Source organism: Bufo gargarizans, chromosome 2, assembly GCF_014858855.1.
Source record: "Bufo gargarizans isolate SCDJY-AF-19 chromosome 2, ASM1485885v1, whole genome shotgun sequence".
Classification (NCBI taxonomy): domain Eukaryota; kingdom Metazoa; phylum Chordata; class Amphibia; order Anura; family Bufonidae; genus Bufo; species Bufo gargarizans.
This window is the reverse complement of record NC_058081.1, coordinates 716,043,001-716,061,221: the sequence shown is the minus strand read 5'-3', so window position 1 is coordinate 716,061,221 and position 18,221 is coordinate 716,043,001. Positions and strand designations below refer to the sequence as shown.

Here is an 18,221-nt window from a genome sequence, read left to right as displayed (position 1 = left end):
TTTGTGCTTTGGTCTGATGAGACCTTTGAGATCTTTGGTTCCAACCACCGTGTCTTTGTACGACGCATCACGCGTCTGCTTTATGCGCATGCGCTGTGCCCGGCGCATGCGCATAAAGCAGACGCGCGATGCGATCCCGGCCAGTGAGGGTGCCGGGCGCATGCGCTGAAGATGGCCGGGGACACTAGTACAGCGCTTCAGAGTAGCCGCCCAGCTCAGTGAATATTGATGAGCTGGGCGGCGCTTCAAACGGCAGTTGTGGCGAGGCTGGCTGGGCGCAAATTGATATGAAGCACCGCCCCTTGGGCAGATTGAACGCCAGGAAAGCAGGTTATAAAACTTCTTTTTACTGTATTTATGAGGTGGACAGGGGGATACTTAGATGATTCTAATACCCTTTATAAGACCTATACTGTCATATATACCCCTAAATATGCTTTTTGGGCCTGTCAGTGTCCCTTTAAACCAGGCACCCCCTGCTCTGAAGAGGGGAGGGCGTCTGATTCATAGGAAAAGGTCAGAAATTGATGGAAACACCGCTGAAATGGATCAGGAACTGTATGGGGAGGGTGCCTGCATGCATCTTGGACTCCCAGGTCACTACTGGGAACGATGTTGTCCGAGTAGTACGCCACTTTTACAGACTGACAATAATTCTCACAAAACCAAATATAAAATCAATTTCAGAAGAAACATTGTTAGGAGACATTCTTTCATGTATATTTACTTGTATATAAAGTGCAAGTGCTGCCAAAAATGTTATTGGTTTTCGGAACTGGGTCCATGATTAAGAGGGTTGGCAGGGGGCAGCCGTATTGCGCCGCTAGAGGTGAAATTTTTGCACTGGCGCAAGACAAACCACAGCGAAAGCATTTGCCAAGAATGTTTTCATTAATTAAGAATGAAAGTCAAAGGTTTGAAGACGATCAGATACTGTCGTAGTTCCAACAATAAACGATGTTGAACGGCATTCCGGCTGCGTTATTCCCATGACCCGCCAAGCAGCTTCTGGGAAACCAAAGTCTTTGGGTTCTGGGGGGAGTATGGTTGCAAAGCTGAAACTTATAGGAATTGATGGACGGGCACCACCAGGAGTGGAGCCTGTTGCTTAATTTGACTCAACATGGGAAACCTCACCTGGACACGGAAAGGATTGACAGATTGATAGCTCTTTCTAGATTCTGTGTGTGGTGGTGCATGGCTGTTCTTAGTTGGTGGAGCAATTTGTCTGGTTAATTCCAATAATGTACCAGACTCCTTCGTGCTAACTTGTTATGTGACCCCTGGTGGTGAGGATTGTGTTGACCAGACTCTAGAACAGTGAGACTGGACTTGTAGGTAAGGGCCTGCTGGTGAGTTGACCCTGTTAAAGATTGGTGGTGAGGATCTGCAAGTGAGCTGACCCTGTAAAAGATTGTATATGAGGGCCTGCAGGTGAGCAAACCCTGTAAAACATTATATGTGAGGGGCCTGCAGGTGAGCTGACCCTGTAAAAGATTGTATATGAGGGCCTGCTGCCGCTTTGTTGACTCTTGATAACTTCTGGCTGATCGCCCAGTGACGGCGATGATCCATTTGGATTTCTGCCCTATCAACTTTCGATGGCACTTTCTGCGCCTACCATGGTGACCACAGGTAATGGGGAATCAGGGTTTGATTCCGGAGAGGGAGCCTGAGAAACGGCTACTACATACAAGGAAGGCAGCAGGCGTGAAAATTACCCACTCCCGACTCTGGGAGGTAGTCATGATAAATAACGATGCAGGACTCTTGAGGCCCTTTTATTGGAATGAGTACCCTATCCTTTAACTGCGTTGGTAAGGGCACGTGTGATGTTAAGGGACAGATGTTAGTGTAAGGCGAGCACATGTTACACTGGAGATGTGGCACTGGTAATGTCACTGTCAGAAGCGGACACCGTCTATTGAAAAAAAGTACACTGTATGTCACAGATAAATTTTTTCAGCGCACACATTACACGGAAGATGTGGCGCAGCTAATGTCACTGTCTGCAGTGGACACCGTCTACGGAAAAAGTTCACTGGATGTCACAGATATTTTTGGGATGGGCACAATAAACATAGGAGATGTGGCACGGAAAATTTAACTGTCCTCAGCGGACACTGTCTACAGGAAAAGTACACTGGATGTCACTGATATTTTTTGGATGCGCACACTTTACACAGGAGATGTGGCGCAGCTAATGTCACTGTCCGCAGAGGCCTAACTATTGTACGCTATTTAGCGCAGGATGCGCTAAAAAATAGATATTGCTGCCACACACTATAGTCCTTAAAAGGACTTTTGGGTCTCTGAAACATTTTTATAATAAAACTATTTTAATAAGACCCCTACACTGTCTGTCCCTTCCTATCCTCAGCTCTCCCTGACGAAGACTGAGCCGAACACGTGTCATTGGGTGCTATATAGCACCTGATGACGGGTTCTGGGCAGCCAATCACTGTAATGCCAGTAACCCACATCGCTACGGCATTACAGTAAGGGCAGTACTTACCCGCACGTTTATTGGCTGCGTAGCAGCTAAGAAATGTATGAGGAGGAGACTCAAGCATTGTGCTCAGGCACACACGGTATTTGGCTGAACACCGCAATGTGCCGAGCATCGAGATGCTCGAGCCGAATTGGTATTCGGCCGAGCATGCTTGATCAACACTAATCACAATGTTCTAATATCCATAACTTTTTTAAATATTTGTGTAAACGGCAATTTAGTCATATTTTTGTTTTTAATACACTTCATTGCCAATTATATTTTATTTAATTTTAAAACTTTAACTCTTTCCTGAAGCAGCGATTTTTCATTTTTGGGTTTTTATTTTTCACTTCTTCCCTTTCCGGAGCCATAACTTTTTTTATTTTTCCAGTCGCATAGCTGCACATGGAGTTGTTTTTTGCAGAGCAAATTGTACTTTCTGTAGGCACCATTTATTATTGCATAGGATGTAGTGGGAAGCTGGAAAAAAAAATCTAAATGGGCTGGAATTGGGAAAAAAAGGTTTTTCACCACAGTTTTGTTTTTACTGAGTTTCTTATGCATTAAAATTGACTTGTGCTGTTCATTCTCCAGGTCCATATGATTATGGCAATAGCACACAGGGCTCCAGATGGCAACAAAAATGGTCGCCAATGCGATTAAGAATTGCAAAATGGCGAGAAGACTTTGTAGTCTTGTCGCCATTTGCGCCTAGACCCTCTGCTGTTCTGCCTCTTTAAGAAGAAAGGGCTTTCATCCAGAAGACACACGAGTTGAACCGACATGGCACGCTCTGCTCTCAGCGTGCACCATGTTTTCCTCAGCAGTACAGGGGAGAAAGAGGCAGTCCCTCCTTCCTGTGCCGTCGCTGCCACCAATGGACTGATAGCAGGCCACTGCAGAACCAATGAATATAGTTTATGCCTGAATACAAATGCAGGCTGTGGGTGCCAACAACATATCATACCCGGCACCCAGCCTTTATGACTGCACCCTGCGATCCGCGGAAATTAACCTCTCAGGTGCTGCGTAGTGATGAGCGGGAGGTGCCATATTCGATTTCGCGATATTTCGCGAATATTTGAATGAATATTCGTGTTATATTCGTCGAAATCGAATATTCGTAATTATTCCAATTATCGCGAATAATATACGAATAAAAATTTTCGCGTATTGCGATTATTTATCTTGATAGTATAAGGCAACGTTCCTATGCTAATTGACAATGGCTAGGCTAATATGTGTATTTTACGAAATTTCGTAATATTGCTCTAACTTCGTCTTTTCGAAATTTCGTAATATTGCTCTAACTTCGTCTTTTAGAATATTCGTAATATTCTAATAGACGAAGTTAGAGCAATATTAAGAACATTTGCAAAAGCCGAAATTGCGATGCGAGTAATATAATACGAAATAATCGCATGAAGATTTCAATTTAGCACTGCTTTATTCCATATTCTAGCCTAGTATGGAATATAGCAGTGCTAAGTTGAAATCTTCATGCGATTATTTCGTATTATATTATTCGCATCGCAATTTCGACTTTTTCAAATGTTCTTATTATTGCTCTAACTTCGTCTTTTCGAAATTTCGTAATATTCTGAAAGACGAAGTTAAAGCAATATTACGAATATTCTAAAAGACAAAGTTAGAGCAATATTACGAAATTTCGTAAAATACACATATAGATTGTAATTTAGCTTATATAGTGCTATAATCCCTTTTTTTTCCTCTAAGTTTTTTTTTGCCTCTTCTGAACTTAAGTTTTGTAAAATATGTACACTATTAAAAAATATTACTATAGCAGTATATTAGCTTAAATACAATCTATGTGTATTTTACGAAATTTCGTAATATTGCTCTAACTTCGTCTTTTCGAAATTTCGTAATATTGCTTTAACTTCGTCTTTCAGAATATTACGAAATTTCGAAAAGACGAAGTTAGAGCAATAATAAGAACATTTGAAAAAGTCGAAATTGCAATGCGAATAATATAATACGAAATAATCGCATGAAGATTTCAACTTAGCACTGCTATATTCCATATTCTAGCTTAGTATGGAATATAGCAGTGCTAACTTAGCACTGCTATATTCCATACTAGGCTAGAATATGGAATAAAGCAATGCTAAATTGAAATCTTCATGCGATTATTTCGTATTATATTACTCGCATCGCAATTTCGGCTTTTGCGAAATTTCGTAAAATACACATATAGATTGTAATTTAGCTAATATTGAATATAGCAGTAAGTTGAAAACGCCACTGACTGGAGCAGCCAGGAAGCCAGGAATCCAAAGGACAGGTAAGAACAACTTTAGGGAAGTGGGAAAGGAAAAAATTATAATAATAAAAAAAAAAAAAAAAAGACGAATATTCGAATTCGCGAATATATAGAACGATATTCTAAATATTCGCGAAATCTCGAAATTGCTATATTCGAGAAAAAAATTTGGGATTCGAATATTCGCGCTCAACACTAGTGCTGCGCCTGAGGGGTTAATTGCGGCGGATCGCATGGCGCAGTCATAGAGGCCGGGTATGGGATATGGTCGGCACCAATGCATAAACTATATTCACTTAAATTAATGTGTTAATTATATTCATTGGTGGCGCAGTGCGCCTCCAACTCCCCCAGTATTATAACTATTATAGTCATTGGTGGCACAGTGGCCACAGGCGCTAAACCCCCTCCCCCAATGTTATATTCATTGGTGGCAGTGGCCACAGGGTCCCCTCCTCCTCACTGGTGGTGCAGTGGCAGTTTCTGATTGGCGCCCCAGCAGTGTAGTGGCGGGGCTTCGATCAGTTACCATGGCAGCCAGGACGCTACTGAAGCCCTGGCTGCCAAGGTAAGCTCCCTGCTGTTGTGTGTACTATGCACAGGGCAGCAGGGAGAGTGTGAGGTCCTATTCACCCTAATAGAACTCTATCAGGGTGAATAGGACAAGAGATTAAAAGATCCCAGGTTCTAGCCCCTAAGGGGGCTATTAGTTATCAAATAAAAAAATAAAAAATAACCACCAAAATATGAAAAGTTTAAATTGTCCCCTTTCCCAATTTTATATATAAACAATAAAAAAATAACATATCACAAATCGCCACGCCCGAAAGTGCGAACTATTAAAATATTTAAAAACATCTATGCGGTGAATGCCGTAACAGAATTTTTTTTAAAAGTGTGCAATTTGCTATTTTTTTGGTCACCTTGTCCCCCAGAAAAAGGAAAGGACTGTTCTATTATGGTCCAGATGTTCCATAAAATGCGGAATGCATGCGGCTTTTTTGGTGTTTTTATATTTTTTGCGTGGTATTGAATGGTTTTAAGTATCGAAATCAAATAAAAGTGTTGGTATCGTCGCAACCCTATGTAAGACATGTCTTATTTTTTATTATACCGTCATTATATGTATTTTAAATTTGGTCACAAATTTTTTTATTTGGCTCCTAAATTTTTCAGGTTAGGAGCCAATGGCTCCAATATTTTTTTTAGTCTGGAGCGCTGCCACACTTGTATAGTTTTTCTTGCATTTTAATACTGAAAAAAATAAAAACTTTAGAAAATTTTTATTTTTTTTCTTCTTGTCATATTCTGATCCCCATAATGTTTAATGTTATGTCTACAGAGATGTGTGAGGACTAATTTTTTTACAGGGTAATCTGCAGTTTTTGATAATACAATTTTGGAGGGTGTATGACTTTTTGATCTCTTTTTTTTTTCCATTTTTGGAGGTGGAAAAGTGATGAAAAAAAACTGTCTGGTCATGGGTAAATAAATCATGCACCTGACAGTTTTTTAGCATCTTCAGCGAGTTCCACTGCATGACATCCATCTGAAGCAGCCAGTTAACGTATACGTCATGTGTTAACCCCTTAAAAACCCTTGCCGTACATGTAAGTCACAGCTGGACGTGACTTAACCTGTTTAGGACATAGGGCGTACAGGTACATCCTGATGTCCCGGTACTTAAGGACACAGGGCGTACCTGTACGTCCTATGTATTTCCGATCACCGCTGCGTGTCGGGCGGTGATCAGAACGGGGTGCCTGCTCAAATCATTGAGCAGGCACCCGGGGTCAATGCGACGGGGGGGTTCCGTGACCACCCCCGTGTCGGCAATCGATTCAGACCTGCGGTTTGCGGCTTTTACATGTTGCGGCGAGCGGCGGTGCCATCGGGTCCCCGTGGGGCTGTAGGGGGGACCCGATGACATGGAAGGCAGCGCAGTGCCTTCCTGAGGCATCAGCGCTGCTTTCCTGTGACCAGCCTGTGAGATCCAGCCTCCTGGATCTCACAGGTCGGAAGCTGTATGAGTAATAAACACAGTATTACTCATACAGCCAATGCATTCCAATACAGAAGTATTGGAATGCATTGTAAAGGATTAGACCCCCAAAAGTTGAAGTCCCAAAGTGGGACAAAAAATAAAGTGAAAAAAAGTAGAAAAAGTTAAGTTTTCCCCCAAAAAAATCCAAAGTTTCAAGTAAAAAAAAAAAAACACGTCATTTTCCCCAAATAAAGTTAAAAAAAATTGGTAAAAAATAGGGGGGGGGGAATGTACCCCTCAGATGAACACCATAAAAAATAAAACTGTGCTAAATAAAAAATTTTTTGTCACCTTACATCATAAAAAGTGTAATAGCAAGCGATCAAAAAGTCATATGCACCCCAAAATAGTGCCAATCAAACCGTCATCTCAACCTGCTAAAAATGAGATCCTATCTAGGATAATCGCCCAAAAACTGAAAAAACTATGGTTCTCAGAATATGGAGACACTGAAACATGATTTTTTTTGTTTCAAAAATGAAATCATTGTGTAAAACTTACATAAATAAAAAAAACGTATACATATTAGGTATCGCCGCATCCGTAATAACCTTCTCTATAAAAATATCACATGACCTAACCCCTCAGGTAAATACCGTAAAAAAATCTAAATAAAAACTTTGTAAAAAAAGCCATTTTTTTCACCTTACATCACAAAAAGTGTAATAGCAAGCGATCAAAAAGTCACACGCACCCCAAACTAGTGCCAATCAAACAGTCATCTCATCCCGCAAAAATCATACCCTCCCCAAGTCTCTCAGACTATGGAAACACTAAAACATGATTTTTTTGGGTTAAAAAATGAAATCATTGTGTAAAACTTACATAAATAAAAAAAGTATACATATTAGGTATCACCGCATCCGTCTTAACCAGGTCTATAAAAATACCACATGATCTAACCTATCAGATGATTGTTGTAAATAACAAAAAATAAAAACTGTGCCAAACCAGCTATTTCTTGTTACCTTGCCTCACAAAATATGTAATATAGAGAAACCAAAAATCATACGTACCCTAAAATAGTACCAATAAAACTACCACCCTATCCCGTAGTTTCTAAAATGGGGTCACATTTTTGGAGTTTCTACTCTAGGGGTGCATCAGGGGGGCTTCAAATGGGACATGGTGTCAAAAAACCAGTCCAGCAAAATCTGCCTTCCAAAAACCGTATGGCATTCCTTTCCTTCTGCGCCCTGCCATGTGTCCGTACAGCGGTTTACGACCACATATGGGGTGTTTCTGTAAACTACAGAATCAGAGCCATAAATATTGAGCTTTGTTTGGCTGTTAACCCTTGCTTTGTAACTGGAAAAAAAATTATTAAAATGGAAAATCTGCCAAAAAAGTGAAATTCTTTAATTGTATCTCTATTTTCCATTAATTCTTGAGGAACACCTAAAGGGTTAATAAAGTTTGTAAAATCAGTTTTGAATACCTTAAGGGGTGTAGCTTCTAGAATGGGGTCAATTTTGGGTGGTTTCTATGACTTCAGACCTGAACTGGTCCTTGAAAAGTGGGTTTTTGAAAATTTCTGAAAAATTTCAAGATTTGCTTCTAAACTTCTAAGCCTTGTAGCATCCCCAAAAAATAAAATATCATTCCCAAAATGATCCAAACATGAAGTAGACATATGGGGAATGTAAAGTAATAACTATTTTGTAGGTATTACTATGAATTATAGAAGTAGAGAAATTGAAACTTGGAAATTTGCTAATTTTTCAAAATGTATGGCAAATTTGGTATATTTTTATAAATAAATGACTCCATTTCACCAGTGTCATGAAGTACAATATGTGATGAAAAAACAGTCTCAGAATGGCCGGGATAAGTCACAGAGTTTTAAAGTTATCACCACATAAAGTGACACTGTTCAGATTTGCAAAAAATGGCCTGGTGCTTAAGTTGAAAATGAGCCCGGTCCTTAAGGGGTTAAGGACCAGTGAGGTAATGTACGACAGGCTGATGAGGCGGGTGCAGAAGTTGCGCCCGCCTGATCAGCGGCACGGACCCGGCAGTCACTGTGTGAAGACACCGTGGCCTGCGTATTAACCCCTTGCATGCCGCAGTCAAAGCTGACCATGGCATGCAGAGGGTTTGCGGAGGGTACTGGTGCAGTGGCGGGGATCTGATGGCAGAGAGGCATCCCGATGCCTTCCATAGGCATCGGGGCTTGCCCCCTACGGTAGCCTGTGATATCCAGCCCTTAGGCTGGGTCTCACAGGCAGGCAGGCTGTCAGAATAAAAGCTGACAGCCAATGCATTACAATACAGGTTGTATTGTAATGCATTGCAGAGGAGATCAGACCCCAGAAGTTGAATTCCCATAGTGGGACAACAATAAAAACAAAAATTTTTTGTCACCTTACATCACAATAGTCCAACACCAAGCGATCAAAAAGGCATATGCCCCACAAAATAGTACCCATTAAACCGTCATCTCATCCTGCAAAAGATGAGACCCTACATAAAACGTTGGGCAAAAAAAAACAAAAAACTATAGCTCTCAGAATATGGAGATGGTAAAATATGATTTGTTTTTGTTTAAAAAATGCTGTTATTGTGTAAAACTTAAATAAAATAAAGTATACATATTAGGTATTGCTGCGTCCATAAGAACCTGCTGTATAAAAATATCACTTGAACTAACCCCTCAGTTGAACACCGTAAAACAAAAATGGTGTAAAAAAAGCCATTTTTTTCTCACCTTACATCACAAAAATTTAATACCAAGTGATCGAAAAGTCATATTAACCCTAAAATTGTAACAATCAAACCATCTTCTGATCCCGCAAAAAATGAGTCCCTACGTAAGACAATCGCCTAAAAAAAAAAAACCTTTGGCTCTCAGAATATGGAGACACTAAAACATGATTCTAACGTCCTAAAAAAATTTAATGTAATTTACAAAATGATCCAAACATGAAGTAGACATGTGGGAACTGTAAAGTAATGACTATTTTAGGAGGTATCACTATCTGTTTTAAAAGCAGAGAAATCGAAATTTTTAAAATTGCTAATTTTGTCAGATTTTGGGGAAAATTTGGTATTTTTTATAAATAAAAATGAAATATTGTGACTCAAATTTACCACTGTCATGATGTACAATATGCAACAATAAAACAATCTCAGAATGGCTTTGATAAGTAAAAGCGTTTTAAAGTTATCACCACATAAAGTGACACTGGTCAGATTTGCAAAAAATGGCCTGGTCGTTTAGGTAAAAAATGGCAGGTTAATGTAGGACAAAAACATGATGTGAACTCCATCTTATACATTTCAGTTATAATGACTCTCACAAGAGAGGAACATCTCATAGACTGGGCAGTTTCCATCAAAACAGACATTTTCTCTAACCGACTGTCGCTACAAACCGTTGTCTGTTTTATATTTGTATAAATTTGAGTGGACAAGGGAATTCAGCATTCTGTAATCTATTACAGCTCCACATGGTAGTATCCCCGCTTTCCCAGAATCCTTGCTGTGGCACTATTTAGGAATGGGGAGAGGGATTTATCTTGGTAGATTTAGTATTCTGTAGTCTATTAAAGATCCACATGGTTGTATCCAAATCAATTTTGTACTATTACTAACTAGGAGCCACACTCCCCGTGTAGAAAAATGTTATTACACAAAACCCAATCCCCTCATCCTACACTTCCTGTAGACACAATGAACTACTCTTCTAGTTTGTTTTTCAGGGTCTTCAATTGTGATATCTGATGAAACCAAAACAATAGGAAAGACACATAAGGAGATTGTTGGTTGTTCTTTTTTGGTGTATTTGGATTCTGGCTTCAGTCCTCCTTTAAGGATGGCTATGCAACTCACAACACAACCACTGGATGGCCACACATTTTTTAGGGCACGTTTGTATGTAGAAAAGTTGGGAATTGACCTGATATTCTGGGGCAGAGCATTCCAGAGAGTAGGTGCAGCTCAAGAAAAGTCTTGAAGACGGTAGCGAGAGGTACAAATTCTGGTGGCATGAGTTGGGTAGTAGACGGAAATGAGGAAGGAGATGTATGGACACATAAGACACATAAGGAGATTGTGGGTTGTTCTTTTTTGGTGTATTTGGATTCTGGCTTCAGTCCTCCTTTAAGGATGGCTATGCAACTCACAACACAACCACTGGATGGCCACACATTTTTTAAGGCACGTTTGTATGTAGAAAAGTTGGGAATTGACCTGATATTCTGGGGCAGAGCATTCCAGAGAGTAGGTGCAGCTCAAGAAAAGTCTTGAAGACGGGAGTGAGAGGTACAAATTCTGGTGGCATGAGTAGGGTAGTAGACGGAAATGAGGAAGGAGATGTATGGACACATAAGACACATAAGGAGATTGTGGGTTGTTCTTTTTTGGTGTATTTGGATGCTGGCTTCAGTCCTCCTTTAAGGATGGCTATGCAACTCACAACACAACCACTGGATGGCCACACATAGTAGCATGTAGGGTAAACATCTTGTGATACAATATCACAAAATGTGCTGTTTTGAAAAGTGTGTTATCTCGTGACAAATATCAGAACATGTTCATCTAAAAGGCAATTTTTTATAGGACACATTTATTTTTCCTAGCTCTTACAACTGTGTTTCCAGTGGGGAGAGAGTAATAAGTTGCCAGCAGACTTTCCTGGCAGTAACTTATTTTCTCTGGGAACAGAGTAGTGGGCATGTTGAACTTGCACAATAGCAGATCCTTCTTTCCCTAACTTCGACTATGGAGAGAGTCACCACCATGCACTTTGAAAAATTTCCCAGTTCTACTCAAATCTACTGGTTTGGAGGAATTATATTAAATGCATTAAGGCAACTTAAGGAATCGATCTTTTAGAAATGTTATTTATAGCCATCATGTAACATCATTACAGGTACCTTTAATTCTTCATAAGCATTGTCCATGTCTTTTTTCATCAAGTCAGTGTACGTGCCATCTGCGCATGTTTCAGTCTAAATAAAAAATAAATAAAAATAAATAAATACATTACAGCAGTTAGGTCCTATGTGTATGTACAGTACAAACCACTTGGTCCTCGGCCCCCACACCCACATGACCACTGTGAGGAGTTATAAAGGAGAAGTGATTATATACACACTGAGCATATTCACACACTCACACACACCTGTGTGTATATATATATATATATATATATACATACATACACACACTACACATACAGTCTTTTGTTACTCTGCAACCTGACCCCATCTTTAAATCCCTTTGGCATTTTTACCTTTGTTGTCTAGATTAGACATATGATACTACCTAAAGGCATCTTCCTGTATACTGTATATTATACTGTGTCCACTGATTAACTGTAATCTGCACATCACAGGGAAACATGTTAGGACTGGAACCTAGCAGCACGGACAGGCAGATTGTAATAATAATATTTATTTATATAGCACCACTAAATTCCGCAGCGCTTTACAAATTCAGAGGGTTTATGTACAAAACAAAAAACATCACAAGGTAACTAGCTAATATACAATCTGAAACACTAGGAGCAGGGGCGGACTGGGAATTTAAAGTGGCCCTGGAAAAAAGCTAAAAGTGGCCTCATGTTGTAGGAGAGTCCAAATTGACAGTAGGTGGGACAACAGAAGTAGGCGGGCCAGCAATACCATTGTGCAGGATAAAATACCACCCCAGCAGAACCAAATACCACAGTGCAGCACAAAATACTGCCGCTCGCCCCATAGTACTAAGCTGTATCATCGTCTTGAGGATGGCATATAACTGAATTCAAGAGGGCACCTGCGGCCACTGGCCAGGCACATAAATACCTGATGCTCCAATATTATGTAACTTGCTGATGGCCAAGAGGAAGGATTAAGTGGCCCCCTGGGCATCAGCCCACAAGTAAATTTCCCTGTAAGGTCTATGGACAATACACCGATGACTATTAGTGAGGCCCCTGCTTGCAAGAGCTTACACTCTATTAGGAAATGGGGGTGACACAAAAGGTAGTTGATTGTGATATGTAGTAATCAAGCCACTATTGTACTGAAAGCAGTTGTGTAGGCCGATCTGCTTCGGGTGTGGGAGTGTTAGAAGATTAAGTTTAGGTTCAAGGAGTTGGTGAGGGTTACTCGGGGAACAGTCATTTTAGGAAGCTTGATAAGCCTGTCGGAAAAGATGTGCTTTTAAGGCATGTTTGTATGTAGGAAAGTTGGGGATTGACCTGATATTCTGGGGCAGAGCATTTCAGAGAGTAGGTGCAGCTCAAGAAAAGTCTTGAAGACGGGAGTGAGAGGTACAAATTCTGGTGGCATGAGTAGGGTAGTAGACAGAAATGATGAAGGAGATGTATGGACATGCAGCACTGTGGAGAGCTTTGTGGGTGAGGGTGAGAAGTTTCAACTCTATTCTGTGGTGGATGGGCAACCAGTAAAGTGACTGGCACAGGCTGGTAGCATCAGTTTAGCAGGTGGATAGATGAGCATGGATGCAGCATTTAGGACAGACTGAAGGGGGGAGAGGTTAGTGAGAGGTAGACTGATTAGTAATGAGTTGCAGGTAGTCAAGACATGATTGAATCAAGGTTTCGACCATTTCTACCGTAAGAAAAGGGCAGACTCTGGAGATATTCTTGAGGTACAGACGACAAGAGCGAGCAAGTGATTGGTAGAGATGACCGAATTGAAGTTGACTAAGTGAATTTTTTTTTGCACAATACATGCAACTTCACATGTTATCAGGTCTAAGTAGATATTACTGATTGGTGCACTAAGTATTGTTGTGACATCACAGAACTATGTCTGTAGAATGTATGTATGGGCAGCAGAGAAACAGTAATTCCTTTCACCAGGGCCGTTTCTACAGCTGGGCGAGGGGTGCGACCGCACAGGGCGCATCACTCAGGACAGAAGAGGGGGGCACCGTCAGCAGGGCCCAGCGCCGGATGGGGGCCCTTTCTGTCTGGAGGCAGCAGGAGTGGAGATGAGCTCTTCCATTGTGGAAGCGCTCATCTCTATATTCATCTGTATCGCCGTCCTCAGGACAGCCATACAGATGGATGGAGAGGAGGAGCAGGGGAGAGGAGTCTCCCTTGCCCGTTCCTCTGATAGGCTACAGGCCTAGTGCCTGCAGCCTATCAGAGGATGGTGCAGGCGGCAAGATTACGTCATTGCACCACCTGAGCCGGAAAAGGCCTGCATCACATCACTGACAGCAGCATAAGGTAAGTATATGTGTTTATAGTTTTTATTATTTATAGTATACTGTGGCAAGAAGGGGGGTGGGGGCCCTATATACTGGCACAACATGGGAGGGGGGCACTATGGAGAAGAGGGCAAGCACTATGGGGGCCACTATGGAGAAGAGGGGAAGCACTATGAAGGCCCTATATACACCCCAAATATGGGGGGGCACTATAGAGAAGAGGGGGAAGTACTATAGGGGCCACTATGGTGAAGAGGGGGAAGCACTATGGGGGCCCTATATATTGCCAATATATGGGGGAGCACTATGAAAAATAGGGGGAAGCACTATAGGGGCCACTATGGAGAAGAGGGGTGTGGCAGAAATAACCTTGCCACTAGGTTTTGGAGTGGCCTGTTTGCCAGCTTCTTGCCTCAGGATTATGGCCCATATTATAACTTTGAGGGAGAAGGCAGACCCAAATCACACACACAGCCGCACAGCCTAAATCTCTAGAACTGTTTTGGGCAGGAAAGCCATGCTTGCTGTCGGTCAAATGTGTCTTCCATGGAATTCGGGAAACCCTGCTCGGATCTGTTTGCCCAGATCAGAGCTATCTATGGATGTAGAAATTATGGGGATATGTGGGTTTTTGAGGCGTTTCTGTGTTTTGGAAAAAATGTGTGTTTTCTGCCTGTGAGTGATTAAGTTAGCCCATTATGTTTGGTAATTGTATCACAGGCAGAGGCTATTGTGTTTTGTTAATTGTATTTTGTTGATTGCGTCACAGACGGGGGGGTTTGTGTACAATGGCTGGGAAGGTTTTAATACTGTAAATGCATGTGATTGGCTAATATATAAACTGTCACAGTCTTACACAATGTCCACAGGGGGAGTGTCCCTCGCTGGGAGACCTACATAGAAAAGGCTGAAAAATAACCCATTAAAGAGTTCCTGTTTTACCCTCAGCATAGAGCCTTGTCTCATGTGTGGGGGTAAAGATTGCATCTACACTGGGGATTGCTATACGCTGTATACTCCCCTGGCTATAATCACTGAGCTCTTTTAAACGCTTGCTCCTGCATCGCTCTCTGAAGGAAGAGAGATTCACCCACTGGAGCCTGGGGCCTTGTCGTAGGTTCAGGGTGGGTAGGAGATGGCGAGACCCCAACCAAGCTGTGGCGGTTCGTGGGATCTGCAGTGCTTATGGTGTCAAGTGGAGTGCTTGGAGTCCTCGGGAAGCACTAGGAGCATCCATCAATGGAGGTACCCAGTCGTGGTTACAGGCATTCCGTTACATTGGTGGCAAGCAGTGGGACAGCGTCATAGTGCGAGGATAAGCAGCTCGGAGACACCGTTCGTGGATGTACACAGTTGAGGGCAATGCTTTCCCCCATACAGTGCCCCTGGCTACAGCAGCATGGAATCAGCTAGTTCCCGAACAGCATTCCACTATGAAGAGGGGGATGACCCGGTCTGGAGGGATGCAGTCCGGAAAGGCGTCTGGCACGAGGCCCTGGAAGTCGTACATCATCGGCATCATAATCCTCACCCTCAGACCCGAGGGTGAGGATTATGATGGCCCTGGCTTGTTGTTTGAGGCCATTGCAGACCCAGAGTTCGGAGATGCTGGAGAGTCCCGGTTCCGGGATATCTATGACTACAGGGAGGCTATGCATGATTGGTCTACAGCAAGAGAGGTGAGGAAAGACCTGCATCTTTAGTGACAATGGAGTGGGATCTGGAGCAGGAGTACCAATACTTCCTCAGCTCAATTCGGCCCCAATGTACACTGCCGGAGAGCTGGGTGGCAGTCCCAGACCTTCAACCCTACAGCTGGGTCTTCCAGCATAACAATGACCCGAAACACACAGCCATGGCAACTAAAGAGTGGCTCCGTAATAAGCATTTCAAGGTCCTTGAGTGGCCTAGCTAGTCTCCAGACCTGAACCCAATCGAAAATCTTTGGAGGGAGCTGAACCTCAAAGTGACAGTCCCGAAACCTGAAAGATTTGGAGAAGATCTGTATGGAGGAGTGGGCAAAAATCCCTGCTGCAGTGTGTGTGCAAACTTGGTCAAGAACTTCAGGAAACATCTGACCTCTGTAATTGCAAACAAAGGTTTCTGTACCAAATATTAAGTTCTGTTTTTCTATTATGTCAAATACTTATTTCATGCAATAAAATGCTAATTAATTATTAAAAAATCGGACAATGTGATATTCTGGATTTTATTTTTAGATTCTGTCTCTCACAGTTGAAGTATACCTAAAATTTAAATTACAGACCTCTCCATTCTTTGTAGGTGGCAAAACTTGCAAATTTGCCAGTGTATCAAATACTTACTTTTCCCCACTGTAAGTACATCCATTCATTCTTAATTCTCCGGTGAAATTGCAGCCTGATACTACAGATTTTTGGGTGTTCAAGTTCTATAACACATAAATATAATATACGTAGAAACAGCAGAAGAAGGGGTGGCAGCACAAGTCACAGCGACAGGCCAGAGCTGCCAGTGTCATTTAGCAGTCGTGTGTCAACCCAGGGGTGCTTGAATGGTTGTCTCAGTCTTCAACTTCATCTCAAATGACATCAGACACCCTCAGCCAGGAGTCGGTGGGATCCTCTGATACCACACTTAGTTGGCATGGTCCAGGAACAAGCTCTGTAGCCCCACCTGTCCTGAACCTGCCTCTTTAGTTTTCTGTTCCTTCTGCTCGAGAAGTATTGTATGCTGTAGGTTCGGCTCCACTTTTCAGCAAATACGAGCTTCTAAAGGACAGTCAGCAGCTGCTGCCCAACCAAAATGTATAGGAGAGAACTGCTGCTTCCTCTGGTACGCAGGCAAGTAGTGACAATAAGAGTCTCGTGGGAGTTGGTGTTCTGAGCAGTCAGGCATGTGGCCCTGAGCCTGGTGAGGATGACATCAGTGACGCGCAGATAGTAGCGGATGATGAAGTAGCCGATCGCAGGTGGGAGGCGGGTGAAGAGGGAGCTTCATCATCATCAAAAGAAGAGTGTGTAAGTTTGTGCGTGAGACAGTGGCTGAGCCAGCAGGGTGGTAGCCTGGTTGTGAGTCAGCAGGGTGGCAGCATTGTGAGGTCTATGGCAAAGCATGCTACCCATCCAGGAAAGAAGTAGCAGTGCATGGGTTCGCAGAGGCAGTGGTAGCAGGCAGCAAGCACAGGGTGGTGGGGGGAAAATGCCTTCCTCGGTGGTTTGGCAATTTTTTATCAAGCCGACAGAGGACGTCATCATGGCAAGTTGTAGAATCTGTGGGAAGAAGAAGAACATGGCCAGGGTGCCAATGTTGGCACCACAGCCCTGCAGCAACACATGCAGCATCACCATAAAGTGGTTTGGGAAAACCGTGGCGCTAATGTAGTGGTACAGCCTGACACAGCAACCGCTGCATCACCCAGTGGCCTGCACCCATTCTCTGGCAGTCAACGCTCCACCACCTCAGCAGAAGGGATCTGTGTTTCTTACCATCATCTACTGGTCCTGATACTCCTGCTTCTCCTCCTACTCCTCATCACTTGTTCCATCAGCAATCAATTACCAAGGTGATTGCAAAAAAGGCAACAGTATGTGTGCACTCAACCAACGGCACAGAAGCTGAACGTACTCCTGTCCAAGTTGCTAGTACTACAGTCCCTCCCTATCCATTTGGTGGACTCTGCGCCTTTCAGAGAACTGATGGATTGTGCCGAGCCAAGGTGGACAGTCCCAAGGCATTATTACTAGAGTTGAGCAAACACCTGGATGTTCGAGTTCGGCCGAACTTCCCGGAAATATTCGGGTTCGGGATCCGAATCCGACCCGAACTTCGTCCCGAACCCGAACCCCATTGAAGTCAATGGGGACCCGAACTTTTCGGCACTAAAAAGGCTGTAAAACAGCCCAGGAAAGGGCTAGAGGGCTGCAAAAGGCAGCAAAATGTAGTTAAATCCACTGCAAACAAATGTGGATAGGGAAATTAATAAAAATAAAAATAAAATAAATAAAAATTAACCAATATCAATTGGAGAAAGGTCCCATAGCAGAGAATATGGCTTCATGTCAGCAGAGAATCAGTCTTCATGTCATAGCAGAGAATCAGGCTTCACGTCACCCAACACTGGAACAGTCCATTGTCATATATTTAGGCCCCGGCACCCAGACAGAGGAGAGAGGTCCCAAAACAGAGATTCAGGCTTCATGTCAGCAGAGAATCAGTCTTCATGTCATAGCAGAGAATCAGGCTTCACGTCA

General features: G+C 42.6%; 1 protein-coding gene across 2 annotated transcripts in view; it reads right to left on the bottom strand.

Moving 5' to 3' along the window:
- LOC122929123 (B-cell receptor CD22-like) overlaps positions 1 to 18,221 on the bottom strand; it is a 518,995-nt gene that overhangs the window by 2,647 nt on the left and 498,127 nt on the right. For both annotated transcript variants that reach the window (XM_044282611.1, XM_044282613.1), the window contains one exon: positions 11,700 to 11,774. In XM_044282611.1, the coding sequence (XP_044138546.1) occupies positions 11,700 to 11,774 (75 nt within the window). The remainder of the gene's footprint in view (positions 1 to 11,699; positions 11,775 to 18,221) is intronic.